At 47.2% G+C, this 16,030-nt stretch overlaps 6 protein-coding genes across 6 annotated transcripts; 3 read left to right on the forward strand and 3 right to left on the reverse strand.

Annotated features, from left to right (window-relative positions):
• Positions 1–3,241: 3,241 nt before the first annotated feature.
• Positions 3,242–4,872, forward strand: PEX2_038950 (uncharacterized protein; the record flags this gene model as incomplete). Its single annotated transcript, XM_016741170.1, has 4 exons — positions 3,242–3,304; positions 3,380–3,568; positions 3,847–4,653; positions 4,729–4,872. The coding sequence occupies 4 exons, from the start codon at positions 3,242–3,244 to the stop codon at positions 4,870–4,872; spliced, it is 1,203 nt and encodes a 400-aa protein (XP_016596664.1).
• Positions 4,873–5,978: 1,106 nt separating this feature from the next.
• PEX2_038960 (WD40-like Beta Propeller) lies at positions 5,979–7,997 on the reverse strand (the record flags this gene model as incomplete). The annotated part of the gene is made up of 1 exon (XM_016741171.1): positions 5,979–7,997. The coding sequence occupies one exon, from the start codon at positions 7,995–7,997 to the stop codon at positions 5,979–5,981; it is 2,019 nt and encodes a 672-aa protein (XP_016596665.1).
• Positions 7,998–10,456: 2,459 nt separating this feature from the next.
• Positions 10,457–11,567, reverse strand: PEX2_038970 (autophagy-related protein 27; the record flags this gene model as incomplete). The annotated part of the gene is made up of 3 exons (XM_016741172.1): positions 10,457–10,652; positions 10,711–11,221; positions 11,306–11,567. The coding sequence occupies 3 exons, from the start codon at positions 11,565–11,567 to the stop codon at positions 10,457–10,459; spliced, it is 969 nt and encodes a 322-aa protein (XP_016596666.1).
• Positions 11,568–12,027: 460 nt separating this feature from the next.
• PEX2_038980 (uncharacterized protein) lies at positions 12,028–12,285 on the forward strand (the record flags this gene model as incomplete). Its single annotated transcript, XM_016741173.1, has 1 exon — positions 12,028–12,285. The coding sequence occupies one exon, from the start codon at positions 12,028–12,030 to the stop codon at positions 12,283–12,285; it is 258 nt and encodes an 85-aa protein (XP_016596667.1).
• Positions 12,286–12,320: 35 nt separating this feature from the next.
• PEX2_038990 (tubulin-binding prefolding complex subunit GIM3) lies at positions 12,321–13,027 on the forward strand (the record flags this gene model as incomplete). The annotated part of the gene is made up of 4 exons (XM_016741174.1): positions 12,321–12,338; positions 12,418–12,549; positions 12,612–12,679; positions 12,835–13,027. 4 exons carry the CDS (start codon positions 12,321–12,323, stop codon positions 13,025–13,027), a joined length of 411 nt encoding a protein of 136 aa, XP_016596668.1.
• A 673-nt stretch (positions 13,028–13,700) lies between these two features.
• On the reverse strand, positions 13,701–15,761 carry PEX2_039000 (Hsp70 family protein; the record flags this gene model as incomplete). Its single annotated transcript, XM_016741175.1, has 4 exons — positions 13,701–13,900; positions 13,953–14,391; positions 14,441–15,373; positions 15,435–15,761. The coding sequence occupies 4 exons, from the start codon at positions 15,759–15,761 to the stop codon at positions 13,701–13,703; spliced, it is 1,899 nt and encodes a 632-aa protein (XP_016596669.1).
• Between the last annotated feature and the right edge of the window lie 269 nt (positions 15,762–16,030).

Genomic DNA, 16,030 nt, shown 5'->3' on the forward strand with positions numbered 1-16,030 from the left:
GACTTTGGACCCTCCTTAGCGTCTTGGTGGGTCTAAATGGAGGGTCACTGCCAGGTCTAGATAGTACCTTATATTATAAGATAGAAGCCTTTTATAAGCTAGTTTAATATATAATCTAATAGGCTAGGTAGGCTTTAAAATCTTATATAAAGTAAAGCTTTAATTAATAAAGCTTAATAATATAGATCTTTCTCTATAACTAGTATTTTTAGTATAAAATTATAATTTAATTTACTTCCCTAACTAGGGGGGGGGGTAAGTATTTAAAGCTAAATATTAAGCTTTAAGATTACTCTCTCTAGTTTAAAAAGGACTAAACTAGCTACTATAAAGCTATTCTTAATTATCTCTAATTTAAAAGCTTTAATTTATATAAGAGGGTATACTTTAAAGAAGTTAAGTTTATTAATATAATTAATCCTATTCTATATTTTAGATTTAATTATCTAGCTATATATATATTTTAATACTATAAAATAACTAATATCTAAAGGTTATAAAAGATAAGATAAATATACTAGTATATAGATTAGTATTACCTTATTTTACTTATAAATTTTATTAAATTTAGGTATTAAATAACTTCTATAACTATTAAAAATTAAAAGCTAGTATACCCCCTTAATATATAAAGTACTAAGAATAAAGAGCTTCTTAAGCTAATAAAGTTTAATCTTATTAGAGGTTTAGTTATTAAGACTAACTTTAAAGCGCTAATCCCCTAAAAGGCTATTAATCTATAATTTAATAAAGACTTTACTTTTAAAAATTATATATAAAAAAAGGGCCTATCTAGAAGTATTTATATATTTAATAACTATTATCTATTTATAATTTCTAGATTATAAAACTAGCCTCTAACTATAATATTCACTCCTTATAATAACCTTTATAGTTATAGTTAATCCTATTATAAAACTAATCTTATTAAAGTTATAAATATTATTAGGGTTAATTCTAAATTAAATAATTATCTTTTAAACTAGATTAAACCACTTAATAATAATCTTAGGATCTTTATATTTTATACGCTTATAGTTATACTATTTTAAAAACTAAGAGGATAAAAGAGGGTATCTTTTAATAAAATTTATAACCTAATTTTTACTAACCGAAAGAACTAAGGTAGTTCTATACTTTTAAAGTAGAAGATCTACTATTTCTCGTACTATAAAGGGCCGGGGGGCTACTCTATATTAATCTATAGAGAGAATCCATTTTTTAAGAGATTCCTCCTTAATTTATATTAATTTGCGTAAGTTAGCGCGAGAAATCGCGCGGTATTATATACCACTAAGCCGGTGGCGGAGAGTTATACGCGGGACTTTATAGGTACGAGCAGTAAGAGCAATAGATATAATATCTCTATTTTTAATAGCCTAGATAGCTAATAAAAGCCTACCCTCTTACTCAGTTGAATTTGTAGAGCGTTGAGAGCGAATTGGTGGCATGGTGGATGGTTGAAGAAGAAAGGGTTAAATTAATTGACGCGTTTTTTGGTGGGGTGGCCACTAGCTTATGGTGGCCACTAGCTTGTGAAATACGTTAAGGACAAACAGAACCTCTGTTTGTCTTTGCAGCGGCATATATACTAGGCCCTAACTTCCGTTCGGGACCACAGACGTATCAAACCTATGCCACGTGAGGTGCACGTGACTATCACGTGCCAAGTATTTTGCTGACCTAATCCCTACCCGTTCCGAGATGAGGTCAGCAACCTCGGATTAAATCGCGCAAACCAACAAACCATAACCCTTGGTTGTCCAGGCTCCCCACGTCAGAGAGATGATTCGGTGTTGATGCCACCTTGAGCTTGCGTGCCTTGCAGTGGAGCACTGAAACAACCCAGTTCCACCGGCTCCTCTTACCCGCAAAAATCAAGATGTGAACAAGCTACTGTATGTTGAATTTTACAATGTGCCACTGACGCCTGCCCAGGCACTACAACATATATACATAGCTCGAGTCTACGGGTTACCTTCATCCATGCGTCGCTTACGTTTTATATCATGTTCCACGATAGCCGACAGAAAATATCCCATACCTAGTGAATGACGTCAGGTGGGATATACACAGAGCAATCAGAATTCGAAGAAATCGATCTCGAACCTTGCCCAGGATCAGACCCCCTGCATGTATCTACTCAAATTAAGCCGAGGGATTTTTATATACGGTTTCTCTGTGTTCTCGACTGGAATCATCACCGTTTGGGAAGCCAACTTTCACCGGGCTGCATGGAAGAGGAGTGTCCGTCTCAGCTGAGGAGCTAAGAGAAGACTGGACCGTGGACGGTGGACACTTGTTCCAGGTTGGCGCATCCAGAATTGAAGATCGATCCACACAACTGCCCACCAGTCCTTTTTCTATTGGCCGTTTCATCACGGGAGGTGGCCTCTGGACTTTTCTTTTACTTTGTTTTGTGTCTGCTAGGCTGGAGAGGGGAGAGAAAATATAGAAGCGGAAAGGTTGCTGCGGGGCAGGGAGGGGCGAGAGGCTTTATGGCGTTCACTATTTCGATATTGCTTCTCCGAGTTACTTCTCCGGCCCTTGCCTAGAAGGTATGCTGGACACAGCTGCGAGACTTTTGGATTCCATATGTACATTGTGGGCAGGTAAGCAGTACTACATGTACTAATTCTATATAGAATACCACTACGGAGTACGGAGTGGACAATACTACTTACTATATACTACGAGAAGGAATCATACTGCTATACTATGTGTAAAGTCTTGGGGCTAATTCGTAGATCTCCCTCCTCCTAAATACCTGGATATCCATAATTTACCTAATTTTTCCTTCCCTTTCCCATGGGTGAAAGTAACAGCCAACTCTGGTACCTCTCCGCCTCCCGAGGCCTGAAAAAAATAATAAAATAAAAAGGGAAACGGTTATTAAACCCTGGTACCTATGTCATTCGTTCATATAAAGAGTTTTAGCCCCCCTTCCCTTTTCATTATTCTCACGCCATAGTGATTGCAGCTGAGACCACCAAGAAGCTTTCACATTCGCTAGCATAGGACGCTTGTGAAGAACTCGAGCCGCCACTCAAATCAGAAAATTTCTGTCTCGCCACAGCTTCAACGGCGGGATTTGAATTATCCTTGCTTTAATTGATCAGAGGCTTGATCCACTGCAAGTTTATTTACGATTACCTTTCGTGATTTTACCTGAGACAGAGCCTGCAGATTGCAGATTGCAGTTTTATCTCTATCAATATTAAATATTGTACGGCATACAAGAATGTCAGGCAAGCCGATCTTTGTGGCTACGCATCCGCGAGCATGCTCGACAGCCTTTGAGCGAGTAAGAGATCCTGAGAGATCCTGAGAGATTCTGATAAAAGAATTTCATTCCAAACACATATCTAACGAACTACAGGTCTTCATGACTCAACGTGATACTATCCAATGTGTCCATGAGCCGTTCGGCGATGCATTCTACTACGGCCCGGAGCGACTCTCTAGTCGATTCGCAGGCGATGAACATGCACAAGCACGTCTGGATAGTGGATTCGCCAATTCGACATATAGAACCGTGATGGAAAGGGTGGAGCGAGAAAATACTCAGGTCCGACCCTCCTTTCTGCGAAATTTCTCGCGTTCTTACCCATCCCCCTCGTAATTGTCTTCATGTTCTCCTCTGTGGATCAAACATGAAGGCAGATTGCTTACCTGTTCACATTTTTTGTTATTTTGCACCGCAGATATAGCCCGAGGCAATCTGTTCCCCCTCCCCTCTACAAACTGTAGATCACCGACTGGCTTCGAAATACTGAAAGACCATGGAGTTCCACGCGGCGGAATGGAATATTTGCACTTTTTGAGGTGATACTTACCTTGTCACAGGGAAAGAGAGTCTTCATCAAAGATATCGACCACTACCTGCTTCCACCGAATGGCCAGCCCGCCAGTATCGCCCCGTCTCTACTGCGCATTAAGCGAGGAGTCGGTACCAACGGCGATTCGCACAAGGCTAACGGTGTGAACGGTGCCAACGGCACTACTCCCACCAACGGCCACTCCGCCACAAATGGTCACACCAACGGGGTCAACGGAGCCTTGAACGGTACCAACGGCACGGCCAACGGTGTAAACGGTCACGAGATGAATGGCCACACCAATGGAACTTCGAAGGAACCGTACCCGTACGACACGCCCACAGAGCCGGGCAACCCAACCGTGATGCCTCATGAGCTGCAAGAGCAGTTCCACTGGGCGTTCCTAATCCGCGACCCGCACTACAGCGTGCCGTCGTACCTGCGGTGCACGATCCCACCTCTGGACGAGGTGACCGGGTTCCACAACTACGACCCGCTCGAGGCCGGGTACGACGAGCTGCGTCGGCACTTCGATTATCTGCGCGAGAGTGGATTGGTCGGGCCGCGGGTTGCAACGCGCCCGGAGTTGAACGCCTCTGATGATGTGCAGGCGACGACTGGTGTCGAGGTGTGTGTCATCGATGCGGATGATATGCTTGACGAGCCGGCGAAGACCATCGAGGCTTTCTGTAACAGTACTGGTCTGCCGTACCGCCCGGAGATGTTGACGTGGGATACGGAGGAGGAACATGCTGTTGCTCGGAATGCGTTCGAGAAGTGGCGTGGGTTCCATAACGATGCCATTGAGTCGAAGGCTCTAGTGCAGAGAACTCATGTAAGTTTTTTAATGCCTCATTCTGGTGAAATGAGGATGCAACAGTATTGGGGACTTCGTGCTAACACTCTTCAGAAACGCGCTGTCAAGACCGAGGAGCAGTATGACGCCGAGTGGCAGAAGAAGTACGGTGAGAAGCAAGCTGCTCTCATCCGCCAGACAGTTGATGCCAACATGGCCGACTACCTGTACCTCAAGTCATTCGCCGTGAAGGTTTAGAAGAGGAGATTGGTGAGTCGTCTGTAGCGCAAAAGGCTCAAGAAATGTGTGAAATGAGAAAGGAAAGGAAGAAAAGGGGAGCCGAGGGGCACCTTACGCCATATCATTTCTTGTTCTCTCTGTGAGACATGAGAACGATTTAGTCCGGATGGCGCCATCTCCTCCACGGGGATTGGTTGATGATGACGATCTTTGCACTTGTTCTTCTTCAATGTTATTGTTATTTGCTGGTTTATTTTAGTTGGCTTACAATACAAGTAGTGACTATTCTTAAGGCTATTATTTTCACGTATGATATATAGTATGAGCCTGAGGTTGATGTTTTGATATTTACTTCCCGCCTGGGCAGTTCCTTCCTATTTAGGCCACATTAATAAGACAGTCTTTCCTCATCTTCATCCTTTCCCTTTACTTCTTACGTGTCCAGTAAATAGAATATGGATTCTTCGTTGCCTAAGGATGGCCGCTACTAACATCCTTCGTTGAGTGCCCTGAAGGCTTATCAGTCTCGGAATGGTACACCGCCAATTTACCCTATCCACTACCTCTGGCTCCGTTATATTCTCCTCTCCTTCAATTAGACTGTAAGATACCTATGTGAGACCTTAAAATACGTCATTGAACAGAGCTCCCACGCAAACGGTAAGAATGATCAAACGAGCACTGGTCTGAAGTTGGTGGAGGGTTCATGATACCCAAGGAAGAAACCACATATTATGTATCTCCAGTTCCACCTATCGTTCCAAAGACTGGGATGCTTTGTGATAAATTATGCGGTCGAAGGACTTTCAGAAGAACTTCAGATGCTTCCCTTCCCTTTAGTTTGGTAGCCCCAGTCATCACTTATTACCGCTGCCTAGATGCATTGAAAAGAGTGTTCTGTGCACTCCGACGCGAAATACAAGACCCGAGGTAAGGGCTACAGGACCTACAATGGCCAGCCGAACAGTCATTACTAACATTCCCGTTAACAGAATCATAAGATTTTCGAGGTACCAACATATGACTTGATGTACAAATATGAGAATTGTATTCTTTCAAGTGCCAAAATTGTTGATTAAAAGGTCAATCCAACAGCATGGCCGTCTGACGCAGTGCTGCGCGCCCTATTTGTGAACCTTGGCGCTAGCCTTGAGTGCACTGTTCGGGACGTAGAGAGGCATCGAGTCCTCCCAGATAGAATCAGTAAGCACACGCTTATTCGAGCCATCAGCATTCATAACGATGATCTGACCATAAGGCTGGAACGTCTGATCATAGAGAGCACACTCATACTGGAAGCCGAACATGCCAGAAGAGAAGGCAATGCGACCATCCCAGGTCCAGACGGCGTGAGCATCATTGGCACCACTGCTAGTGAGAACCTTGACATCAGTTCCATCAGGACGCATAGTGCAGACATCGTAATTGTAATCACTGGTCTTGCGAGTGAAGACGATTCTCTTTCCATCGGGGGAGAAGGAAGGCAGGTTATCCCACTCGGTGGTCAAAACAGAGGTTTTTCGAGTCTCCAGATCTAGAACACGGAGTCCGAGCTGGGATCTGTCGCCCATAGTGGAGTTTGTTCCCCAAATACGGAAGACAATCTTCTTTCCGTCGTGCGAGAAGCTGGGGAAGCCAGAGTTGATCACGCTGCTGCTGAGGGTTGTGTTGCTCTCGGTCAGGACTTCAGAGTATGTGCCATTGGCAGTGGCTCGTACAAGCCAGCCGCCGCCAGTTGCGCGACCTTGGAACCAGAAGCCTACTCCGAAGGTGACCCAATTGCCATCGGATGACCAGGCCGGGTTAAAGGCGCCTGCGGTGCCCATGGCGACTGAGCTGGCATCAATGAAGCTGGATTCCATGTCGTTGTAAATGAGGCTCTCATTGGTTCCATTGGCGTTGAAGGAAACAACAGAAGAGTTTCCAAGCTGTTTCTCGGTCAGAGCGATCTTGTTGGTGTTCGAAAGCTGCGGGAAGACGTCTGTAAAGCGGTATTCCCACTCCGAGTCCCAACTATACAGCTTCTTGTCCATAGGACGGATAGTCCAGGCGGTCTTTTCATAGACGACCTTCTTGCCGTCTGTGGACCAGGCAGGAGAGCGGATCACCTCGCTGGAAGTATTTACATACCCACCGGCAGTGGTGTGGAATCCTTCGATGCCGGAACCCTTGGCCAAGTAGGCGACAGTGCTGTTAGGAAGGTATTGAGGAAAGGTCTTCACGCCTGCTCCTTCGACTTCCACGCGACGGTCAGCGCCTGTGGAAAACTTCACCGAGACGAGAGTGGAGTTGGCGGAGTTGAGTGACTCGGGACGGTGAGCGTTCCAGGTATTCTCGCGAGTCATCTCATAGAAGAGAATACGCTCGCCATTAGGCGACCACTTTGGCGAACCGAGGCAGTAACCTGACTTCGACACAACGGGACGGAAATCAGACCCATTGGGGCGGATAGCGTAGATGGACAGCTCCTGGGTATGTTCCCAGCCGGTCACACCTTGGAAGATGGGGTCTCCATGTCCGTACCAGCCCGAGTTACGATCCGACGAGAAAGCAATCCATTGGCCGTCGGGAGACCACGCGGGGCGGAAGTAACCATTAGGAAGAGAATCATTAGCGGCGGTCGAGACGGTATCTGTGAGATTCCATTTCTTGCCACTCTCCAGATCCATGACCCAGATGTTGGCCTTGTAGCCATTAGCAGTGGACACATAGGCAATCTGCTTTCCATTCGGAGACATGACAGCGCTGTCCTCCACCGAGGAGGTTGCTACCAACTCCTCAAGGTCAGACCCGTCTGTCCGGACGCGGTAGATATCCGAATTACCATCGCCGTTTCGTTCTCCGGTAAAGGTGATCCATTCTCCATCGGGGGAAAATGTGGGGTGGTATTCGTAGATAGGGTTGGAGAGAAGAGGACGTTCATCGGTGCCATCGACGTTGGCAATATACAGCTCCGATGTCCCAGGAGCAATGCGGTTCATATAAAAGATGCCTTTCTTGTCGGAGGGTGCCTTGCGCGGTGTGTGCTCATGCGGTGGAGGCGTGCTCTTCTTTTCGAGGTTCATCTGCTCTGCATATGGGCAAAGAGCCAAAGCCGGCTGCAAGGCAAGGCCCAGCAGGGCAACTGAAGTGGAAAAACGCATGGTGAAAGGAAATGGGCGCACCACAACAGTTCAATTACCGAATCCCGTTATTTTCTGGCACTGCTATACTTATACATAAAACTTCTGCAGGGGGGAAATGCCTGAAGGACCGATCATTTCCATCCAGGGTTGTAATCCAATTCTTTCCTCCGACAGGCCCACCTTCGCGTAATGAAGTCCGCATTACTAGCGGGCCTTCATCTTATCTGATGAAGCAAGCTAGCGACTGACCACTGAGGAGTCTTGTACAATATTAACCCTTCATCTGATTGGTCTTATCAAGTGAAGCTGCAACTTGCAAGACTCGAAAGAAGGCAATGATCACCGTGGCTTGATATGGATGGAGAAAGTCTTTTCCGCTGGTCACCGGTAGCATTATTGTCGAACCTAGTTAGGACCGTGATATATCTTATCTGGACATTGGTCGTACATCTGATGCGCCTAGATACACTTACAACAACATCGAGGTATGCTGTATGCCGAGTCGATCCCGCAGTTTTCACGCACAATTGCCAATTCTGGAGATGTCAAATAGTGCTCGGATATCGGAGCGAAAAACAGAATGCCAAGTAAATCCGCACTGGAAATGCCTCTGGTCTTACTCAATATCCTGCTGACCCAGGTAACTCCGCTCATTTCGTTCGCCAATATAAGCCACCGGAATTTCAAGCTTGGAAGGTCCCCGGCCGACTCAATTCCCCGGCTTGGCAACTATTACCATTGGTTTGGCACACAGCAAAAACTTCCTCTTTCTGCATGTCCAACAGCGAAATCTTGAAATCCGTTGGACGTCCTCGGAGTCCGAATATCGGTCGGGACTACCGGATTGGGGGGGGTGAAGAGTCGATCAAGGGTGGAGCAGTCTCGTTACAGTCTTGGCACTGGGCTTGTCTTTTCGATGAAATGCCAAGTCTTGAGCTTGTTAATGGGTAAGGGGTCATGGACAAAGCTTTCTGTAGTGTGGCTGTTGACGAGGCATTTGCGCAAAATATAAGCAATAGGTTTTAAACCAAGTAGGAAGGCACGCCTAATATCCATATAGCTATTTCCAAATTGGGAAGTATGCAGGGCCTTAAGGTGTGGTACTGTCCATGCTCTAATAAAGTCGACTAACATGGGAAAGGAGGATGTTGATTGACTATATACTTCACACTCATCACTGGCAAACAATCGGTATTTCCTTTCGGGCCAATGATAACTCCAAAGGGCATCTTGTTCTTCCGTGCACCAATAAACTCGACCTTAGTGGTGGCCCCTTGAGCATTCGCGTTTTGCACCAAGTTTGTGGTCAACAATTGATGACAACCCCCGCGAACTTGCTGGCTGCCATTCTGACTGCTCCGCTTAGGCCATAGGGTCGAAAGGTAAATCAGTCTATGGCTGTAACCATTTAGAATACCATCCATTTGGCCTGCCTACCATCTCAGCAAGATGAAAAGGCATTGAAGACCTCTTTGATGTCTGGTGAGTAGCCATAAACGGTCTTCACAAGAGCGAGGGTGGATAAAAGTCGAGGCATTTCGTGGAAATTAGCAGCCAGAGAGCAAGAATCAACCACAGTGACTGAGGCACGCAATCAGCAACGGCGGTTCTCCCTTTGTTGCCCATGCAGTAACTCAGGACTGCTTGTCTGGGCTTCGCGCATCCCCAAGCGTTCTAGCGAAGCTATAGACTTGAATTTCAAGACATCCTACCAACTTGACGATAAGAATGGAATAAAATGGGAGGTCTTGACATTTCTCCAGCGGTAAAGGTAGATAAATGTGACAAACCATGATGATGGATCTCGCAGATGCTTGCGCCGATCACAGAAGCCTGCTTAACATAATCGTTGGTAAAAGCTTGCTTGTGAGGTTGTTGCGACACACTTACTGCTAGCTGGCCCGTCGCTGATGTGCCTAGTCTGTCTTTGGCTGCTCTAGATATATACGTTTATCGTGTGGGATTAGCAACATACTCCAGGGCACTCTGAAGATGTAAATAGATGAAATTGAATGAATATAGGAAGGAGAGATCCAACCCAAGTATTTATATAGTGACTGTCCAGCCCAGCGTAGAGACGTTGATGGAACACAGCTGTCAGAGGTTGAAGAAAGGAAACAATGCCATAGAGGGCCTAAACAGCTAGGCTATTAAATAGCAATCCTCACCGGCATCTAAGAAATGATAGAGCCTAGGTTTCAATATTCTAAAAACTCAAACAACTTCTAGCGTCAAGAACGCGTAGATCCAAATAACTGGCCTTGAAATCATATAATTCGTTATGGCCAAGCATATAAACTCCTCATCTAGCACCATACAAACTTATCAAGGAAACTTGCATTTGCAGACTACCTGCAAGCAAGGCATTGAACCCCCGGCTGAAACAGCCTAGTAAGAAAAAGAAGATACATATGGATTGTATCTTCATCCAAAAGTACAAACAACTACAGGAACCAATCTATCCAAGCCAATTTCCTTCATACCGCACTGTAACCACCCCGTGAGCCCGCTCCTTGCAGAGTATTGACCACCCGACGGAGCCAGTCCTGGAAGAGGTAGGGGATATCGCGGATGGTGTCGCCGTGAGGGAGCAGGTCCCAGCCACGGGCACCGTAACGGTTGTAGTTGAGCCAGGAGCCGAAGATGAGGTAGGCGGCGATGCAGAGGAAGGCACTGGATGGGATTATTAGCAGGGTGTTTCAATGTGGAAGCAGGAATAAGAAAAACTCACATGATAATCAACCAGGTAAAGAAACCCCAGCTGTTAGAGCTGGGAGCATCGCCCTTCTCCTTCTCGTACTCGTCGCAGGCGTACTTTGTGCGCCAATCCAGTCTCAGTATGTAGGTATCATCATCCGACGGACCAAAGCTCTTGAACTGCAGACTACTGCTGCTGTTGCCCGACGGCGCACTACCTTCCTCGCCCTCCGCTCTCCGTCGTCGCTCCTTCGTCTCCGGGTCCGCTTCAAGCGTATGCACGCCTTCCAGTCCAGAACGCTCGTGGTCGCACTTAAACTCAATAATAGCGCCTGCCTTCTTGGCCTTCTGGTCATTGCCATCTCCCTTGTATGAGCCACCTTCCAGCTTAACGCGCAGACCCTCGGTTTCCGGGTCGATATCCTTCAATCGCTTCAGCTCTGGGTTCTTGGAGCCCTGGCCAACGGGGTCAAGGCCGACGATTGGGAAGCCGAATGTAGAGCCACCATTTCCGTCCTTAGCTGTTCGGTGCACGAATCCGCAAACTAAAACGATACATCAATTAGCGTGATAATCCCCAGGCAGAAGACCACTTCAACATGGTCGCGTCATGTCGACCTGGCACGTACCATTTTTGCTAGTTCCGCACGTCGCATCGCCGTACCGGGCAGCACCTCCGAGAATATTACAGATATTCAATCGGTAGGTTGTATTCGTCACGAAGTCATCCGTGGTCACGCTGTGAGTCAACTCGTGGACACCTTTTAGGGGACTGAGATCGTATTTGTAATTGTCGAGCTTGATGTGCGCGCAGTCGAAGCCGGATGCGGATGCCAGGCTTGATAGGAAGGTGGAGAGGAGGAGTGAAACTCCGCTTGATTGTATTCGCATTTTGATGAATGTGCCGCTGGCTGGATCGCGAAGGGTCGGGTGGATCGACGGATGAAAGCTGGGATGAGGCTTTTGCGCGGGATGGAGCTCGATAGCTCAGGTGGAGATGGTCACGAGGACAAAGTTTACACAGGACAAGTGTGACCAGTACAGTTAAACCGAAATTGGAGATATCTGGTTACCTGGTTACCTCCTGGTTCGAAGGTGGTCCCTGTGAAGTTGAAAGGTGACGATGACGGGGTTCCTGCGGAGGTGTTTCGTTTCTCCGGTGGCGGTGTTTTGGCACTAAAAGGTGATGCCTACACTCAACTCGAAATGAAGATGCCTCGAGGTATTTGTAACTATTTCTGGAGTTTTAAGGACTTTTATCATAATTGATTGTTTTTTACGTTTTTTTTTATAGAAAGTAATAGCTACTATGATGTCACCCAAGTACCCAATGGCCTACCCAACTCGATATATGGGTGTAAAGAAGAATATAAGCAAAGTAGAAGAACTGATATATCTGAGAAAGAAGCAGAAACACAGCCTAATAATACCTTACACTCTGTATATATATGTACACTGTATAGATCGTCTCCCACGTACAAATATCAACACTCATCTCATCGCCACGCACGGACCACCCACTCAAACCCGATATCAAACCCGCCAACTAACCAACCCGCAACGAGGACAAAAACAAATCCCAAACACAAAAGAACAGACAAATCCCTGAAGACCAACCCAATACCCCTCCACAAGACAGTCAAAATGGTGCAGCCACGTATGGTAAGTCAACCCCCACCAAGCTCAACCGCGACAAACCCCGCCAAAGCCCAGCTCTGAAGCTAACCGGACCAACGCGCAGCTCACAAAAGCGGACGAGACGTCTGCCAATGATGAAAATGAAGTCCGTCGTGAGGATCAGGAGAAGATTAACCGGTTCAGTCGGTTGCATCAGCGCGAGACTGTGCTCGAGGAGCAGTTGAAGGGGAAGCAGGTATGCAGTTTTGATTTTTGAAGATCCTTTCTCAATTTGATATGTTGCTAACTGGTTTATAGAAGGATAAGGAGGATTTGGAAGAAGTTTCGATGGAGTTGGAGCTTGCTGATGAAGATGAGCTTGTGCCGTAAGGAATACCCTCTTGCCATCTCGTTTTTCTTTTCTTTCACTTTTGACATATGTTCCATTGTGGCTCTTCTCTGCCACTGAAGAATATTACGAAGAAATCGAAAAGTCAAAGAGCAAGGAAAGAAAGGAGATCATCACTAACAGCCTTTCCAGCTACAAAATCGGCGACTCATTCTTCCAACTACCGCTATCAGACGCGCAGGGAATGCTCTCGACATCAACAGAGAAGATTGATGCAGATGTCTCCAAGCTGGAGGACACGCTTGGTGACTTGCGCGAGGAAATGCAGGAGCTGAAGGTTGCGTTGTATGCGCGGTTTGGTCGGAGCATTAACCTGGAGACTTGATTTGATGAATCGGATGTATTACCACCCTTACTTTTTGTCTCTTGGGACTTCTTTCTGATTCTTTTCTATTATCTATCTGAAAAATGGGGAGATGTGACAATCTTCAATTGTCTAGATTAAATACGGTGAATGGATGAACTTGATGATAGGTTAGATGGCATGGCATCTGCTTCATATCGACTATAGTCATGAGTACATGGAGGTATAAATATGTAAGTGGAGCAGGATATTATAAATCAGATGAGGACCACAGCTCGTCAATATCATTCAAACAAAACACGACAGTCAAGAGGTATCTAAGAAGGCGAGAGAAACAAAAAATAAGGAGAGAAGAAGAAAAGGTAAAAACAGGAACAGGAACCGCCAACGAAACAAGTAGGCAAAACAAATGGCTCCACAAACCTGTGGCATATATTTAGGAACGGCACAGGATTCCCCAAGAATCAACACAGATAACGCCTATTCGCCGGTGCAGTGATGCCCAATCATCCGGCTCGGGGTATTTGACCAGTTCACAGATTCAAGACCAACGTGAGGGAAATGCAATAAAACTTAAGTCATGACCACACCTCTGTTCGCCGATGATGTCATGGGCCTCGTACAGGAGGGATGTATGTATGGCGCGCGTATGTGTTCTCTTATGTGTTTCCCGTGTGCGAAAAAAAAGGGGAGATCAACGGAACTTCGCACGGCAGCGGCCCATGATCTCGTTCTGGCAAACAAGTTCGGCGCTGAATTCACTGCCGTCTAGCGTAAGGTAGATATCGAAGTAGACACGGTAGAAGATGCCCTGGGGTGTGTCCATGCGCTCAAAGTCGGTCTCGAGGTTCTTGCGTGATAAATCGGATGTGAGTGTGACAACTTCCTTGATGCCTAGCGAAAGTATTAGTAATTTGTACAAGGGAAATGGAAACTCTCAACTTACGTGGATCCTTGGTGTACTCGGGGCAGACGTCCTCGTCACAGGCGTATAACACGTCCTCGTACATGAGGGTGGCGCCAGGCGCAACTTGACGGAAGAAGCTGACCTTGACTGGTTCGCCAATCCTGACACGCTCTCCCTTTTGGACGAAAATCTGACGAGTGTACTTGCATCGATCGCGGCCATCCAAACTGGGCACACGGTACTGTTCCGGGTGATAGCCCTCCTTGAATGGCTGAAGCGTGGCCATAAGGTAGTGCCGACGTGCTACACGGTGTGTGATGACCCGCTCGGTGATACCTGCGGTGACTGCGCCCTTGACGATCGCAGCCACAGAGTCCATCGGGCGGACCACCTTTGTCTGATACTGTGGGGGCACGTGGAGCTTGATCTGCTGGAAGAGGTATTCTGAAGCACCGAATCCACCGACGACCAAAACATTCTACAAACTTGTTAGCTCTGCACTGGAGACTAGGTTGGGATGCTCTTACCTGGATCTGACGGTTCTGTGCTTGAATGGCGATAATCTGGTTGCGGACCAACTCGAGGATACGGTTCACGACAGGCTCGAAGCACTGAAGGATCTCCTCGTTCATGAAAGTCATGTAACCCTCCTCAATACCGGCATCGGGGAAGTCGGCCTCGATACCCACATCCACTGCCCATTTTTGCCCGTTGTTGCGGAAGTCGGCCTTGATACGGTTCTCAAAGTCCATGATACACTTCGCGTAGACCTTGCCCGCAGTTCGAGAGCCATCTGGCAGCTTCATCTTACGGATCTTCGCCCGTAATATGTTACTGAAATTCCGATTCAGTGCTGTTGAACCACACGAGTCACCAGACCCGGCAGTACATTCCATCACACTGAAAGGCTGCTCTTCCTCAACCTCGTACGCAATCAAATCCACGGTACCACCACCGCAATCCACAATCAAAATAGCGTCGCCCACCTTCAAGTTGAGCAGTCCACTCTTGGCACAGAACAAGGCCGCTGCCTCAGGCTCTGAGACTAGGGTGAGACGGTTATCGTTCTCGTCGCGCAAGAAGCCAGCTTGAATAGCAGCGGTCCGCGTCGCGGCCTTGCCAGCGTCGTTCCAAATAGCCGGTACCGTCAGGTAGTATCGGATATTACGTTCCTCACGCGTGAACACCTCCCCCAGAGCCTTTTGCAGCTGAGCGCGAATGGCTTGTCGTAGCTTGAAGAGGTAATCGGCAGCGACATCGATTTCGGACTTGCCCGGGGGAAGGGGGGGCAGGTTGATGGGATCAATATAGGTGTTTCCGGAGAGCATCAGCTGGAGCTTGAACCACTCGACCTTTTGCACTTGGGGCTTGGGGTATCCGGTCGGGGCGAGAGCGTCGGCGATATCGGGGCCCCATCCTACAACCTTTTGGTATTGGTCGTAGTAGAGGACGGTAGGAATCTAGCAAAGAAGCCCGTTGTCAGACTCGCGTTCATGGAGTATACTTGTGAGTCATGCTCACCTTTTGTTTTGCGTGGGTTCCGGCGCCGGGCCATTCCGTGATGATGTCCTCGCTTGCTTGGTTGTTGGTTGCAAATGCATATGCGACACCCGAGAACGTTGTACCGAAGTCAATACCGACAATCAGTTGGGCCTTGCTCCGACCCCCACCCTCGACCTCGACAGCAGGGTTGCGCCCTGGATACTGGGTGTTAGACAGTGACGGTGGAACACTCGGGGCCATCTGCTGCTGCTGCATGCCATAGCCGGGTGGTCCGTTCAAGGGAGCATTTGAGTTGTATTGGAGGTTTGTAGTAATGGGCGGTGGCTGTTGTTGACCATGCGCCATTGGACTGGTTGGTCGGTTGTTTGTGTAACTTGGCGGTCGGCCTAACTGGGGCTGTTGTGGCTGCTGGTGGTTCATTGGGAGACTTGTTGTTGATGAACTGTGACCGGAGGGGGGTGGGGAACTAGGGGTGGGAGGGGCAATCGGGTTGGAATTAGGAGGAGGTTTATGTTTGTTCCTAAAGCCAAATGACTTAAATCGGGAACTCATGAGATCCATGTGAGGCAACAAGAAAGGGAAAAGAGTCAGAAAATGGGAAGGGGGGGGGGGGG

This window comes from Penicillium expansum (genome assembly GCF_000769745.1).
Source record: "Penicillium expansum strain MD-8 chromosome Unknown contig127, whole genome shotgun sequence".
Classification (NCBI taxonomy): Eukaryota; Fungi; Ascomycota; class Eurotiomycetes; order Eurotiales; family Aspergillaceae; genus Penicillium; species Penicillium expansum.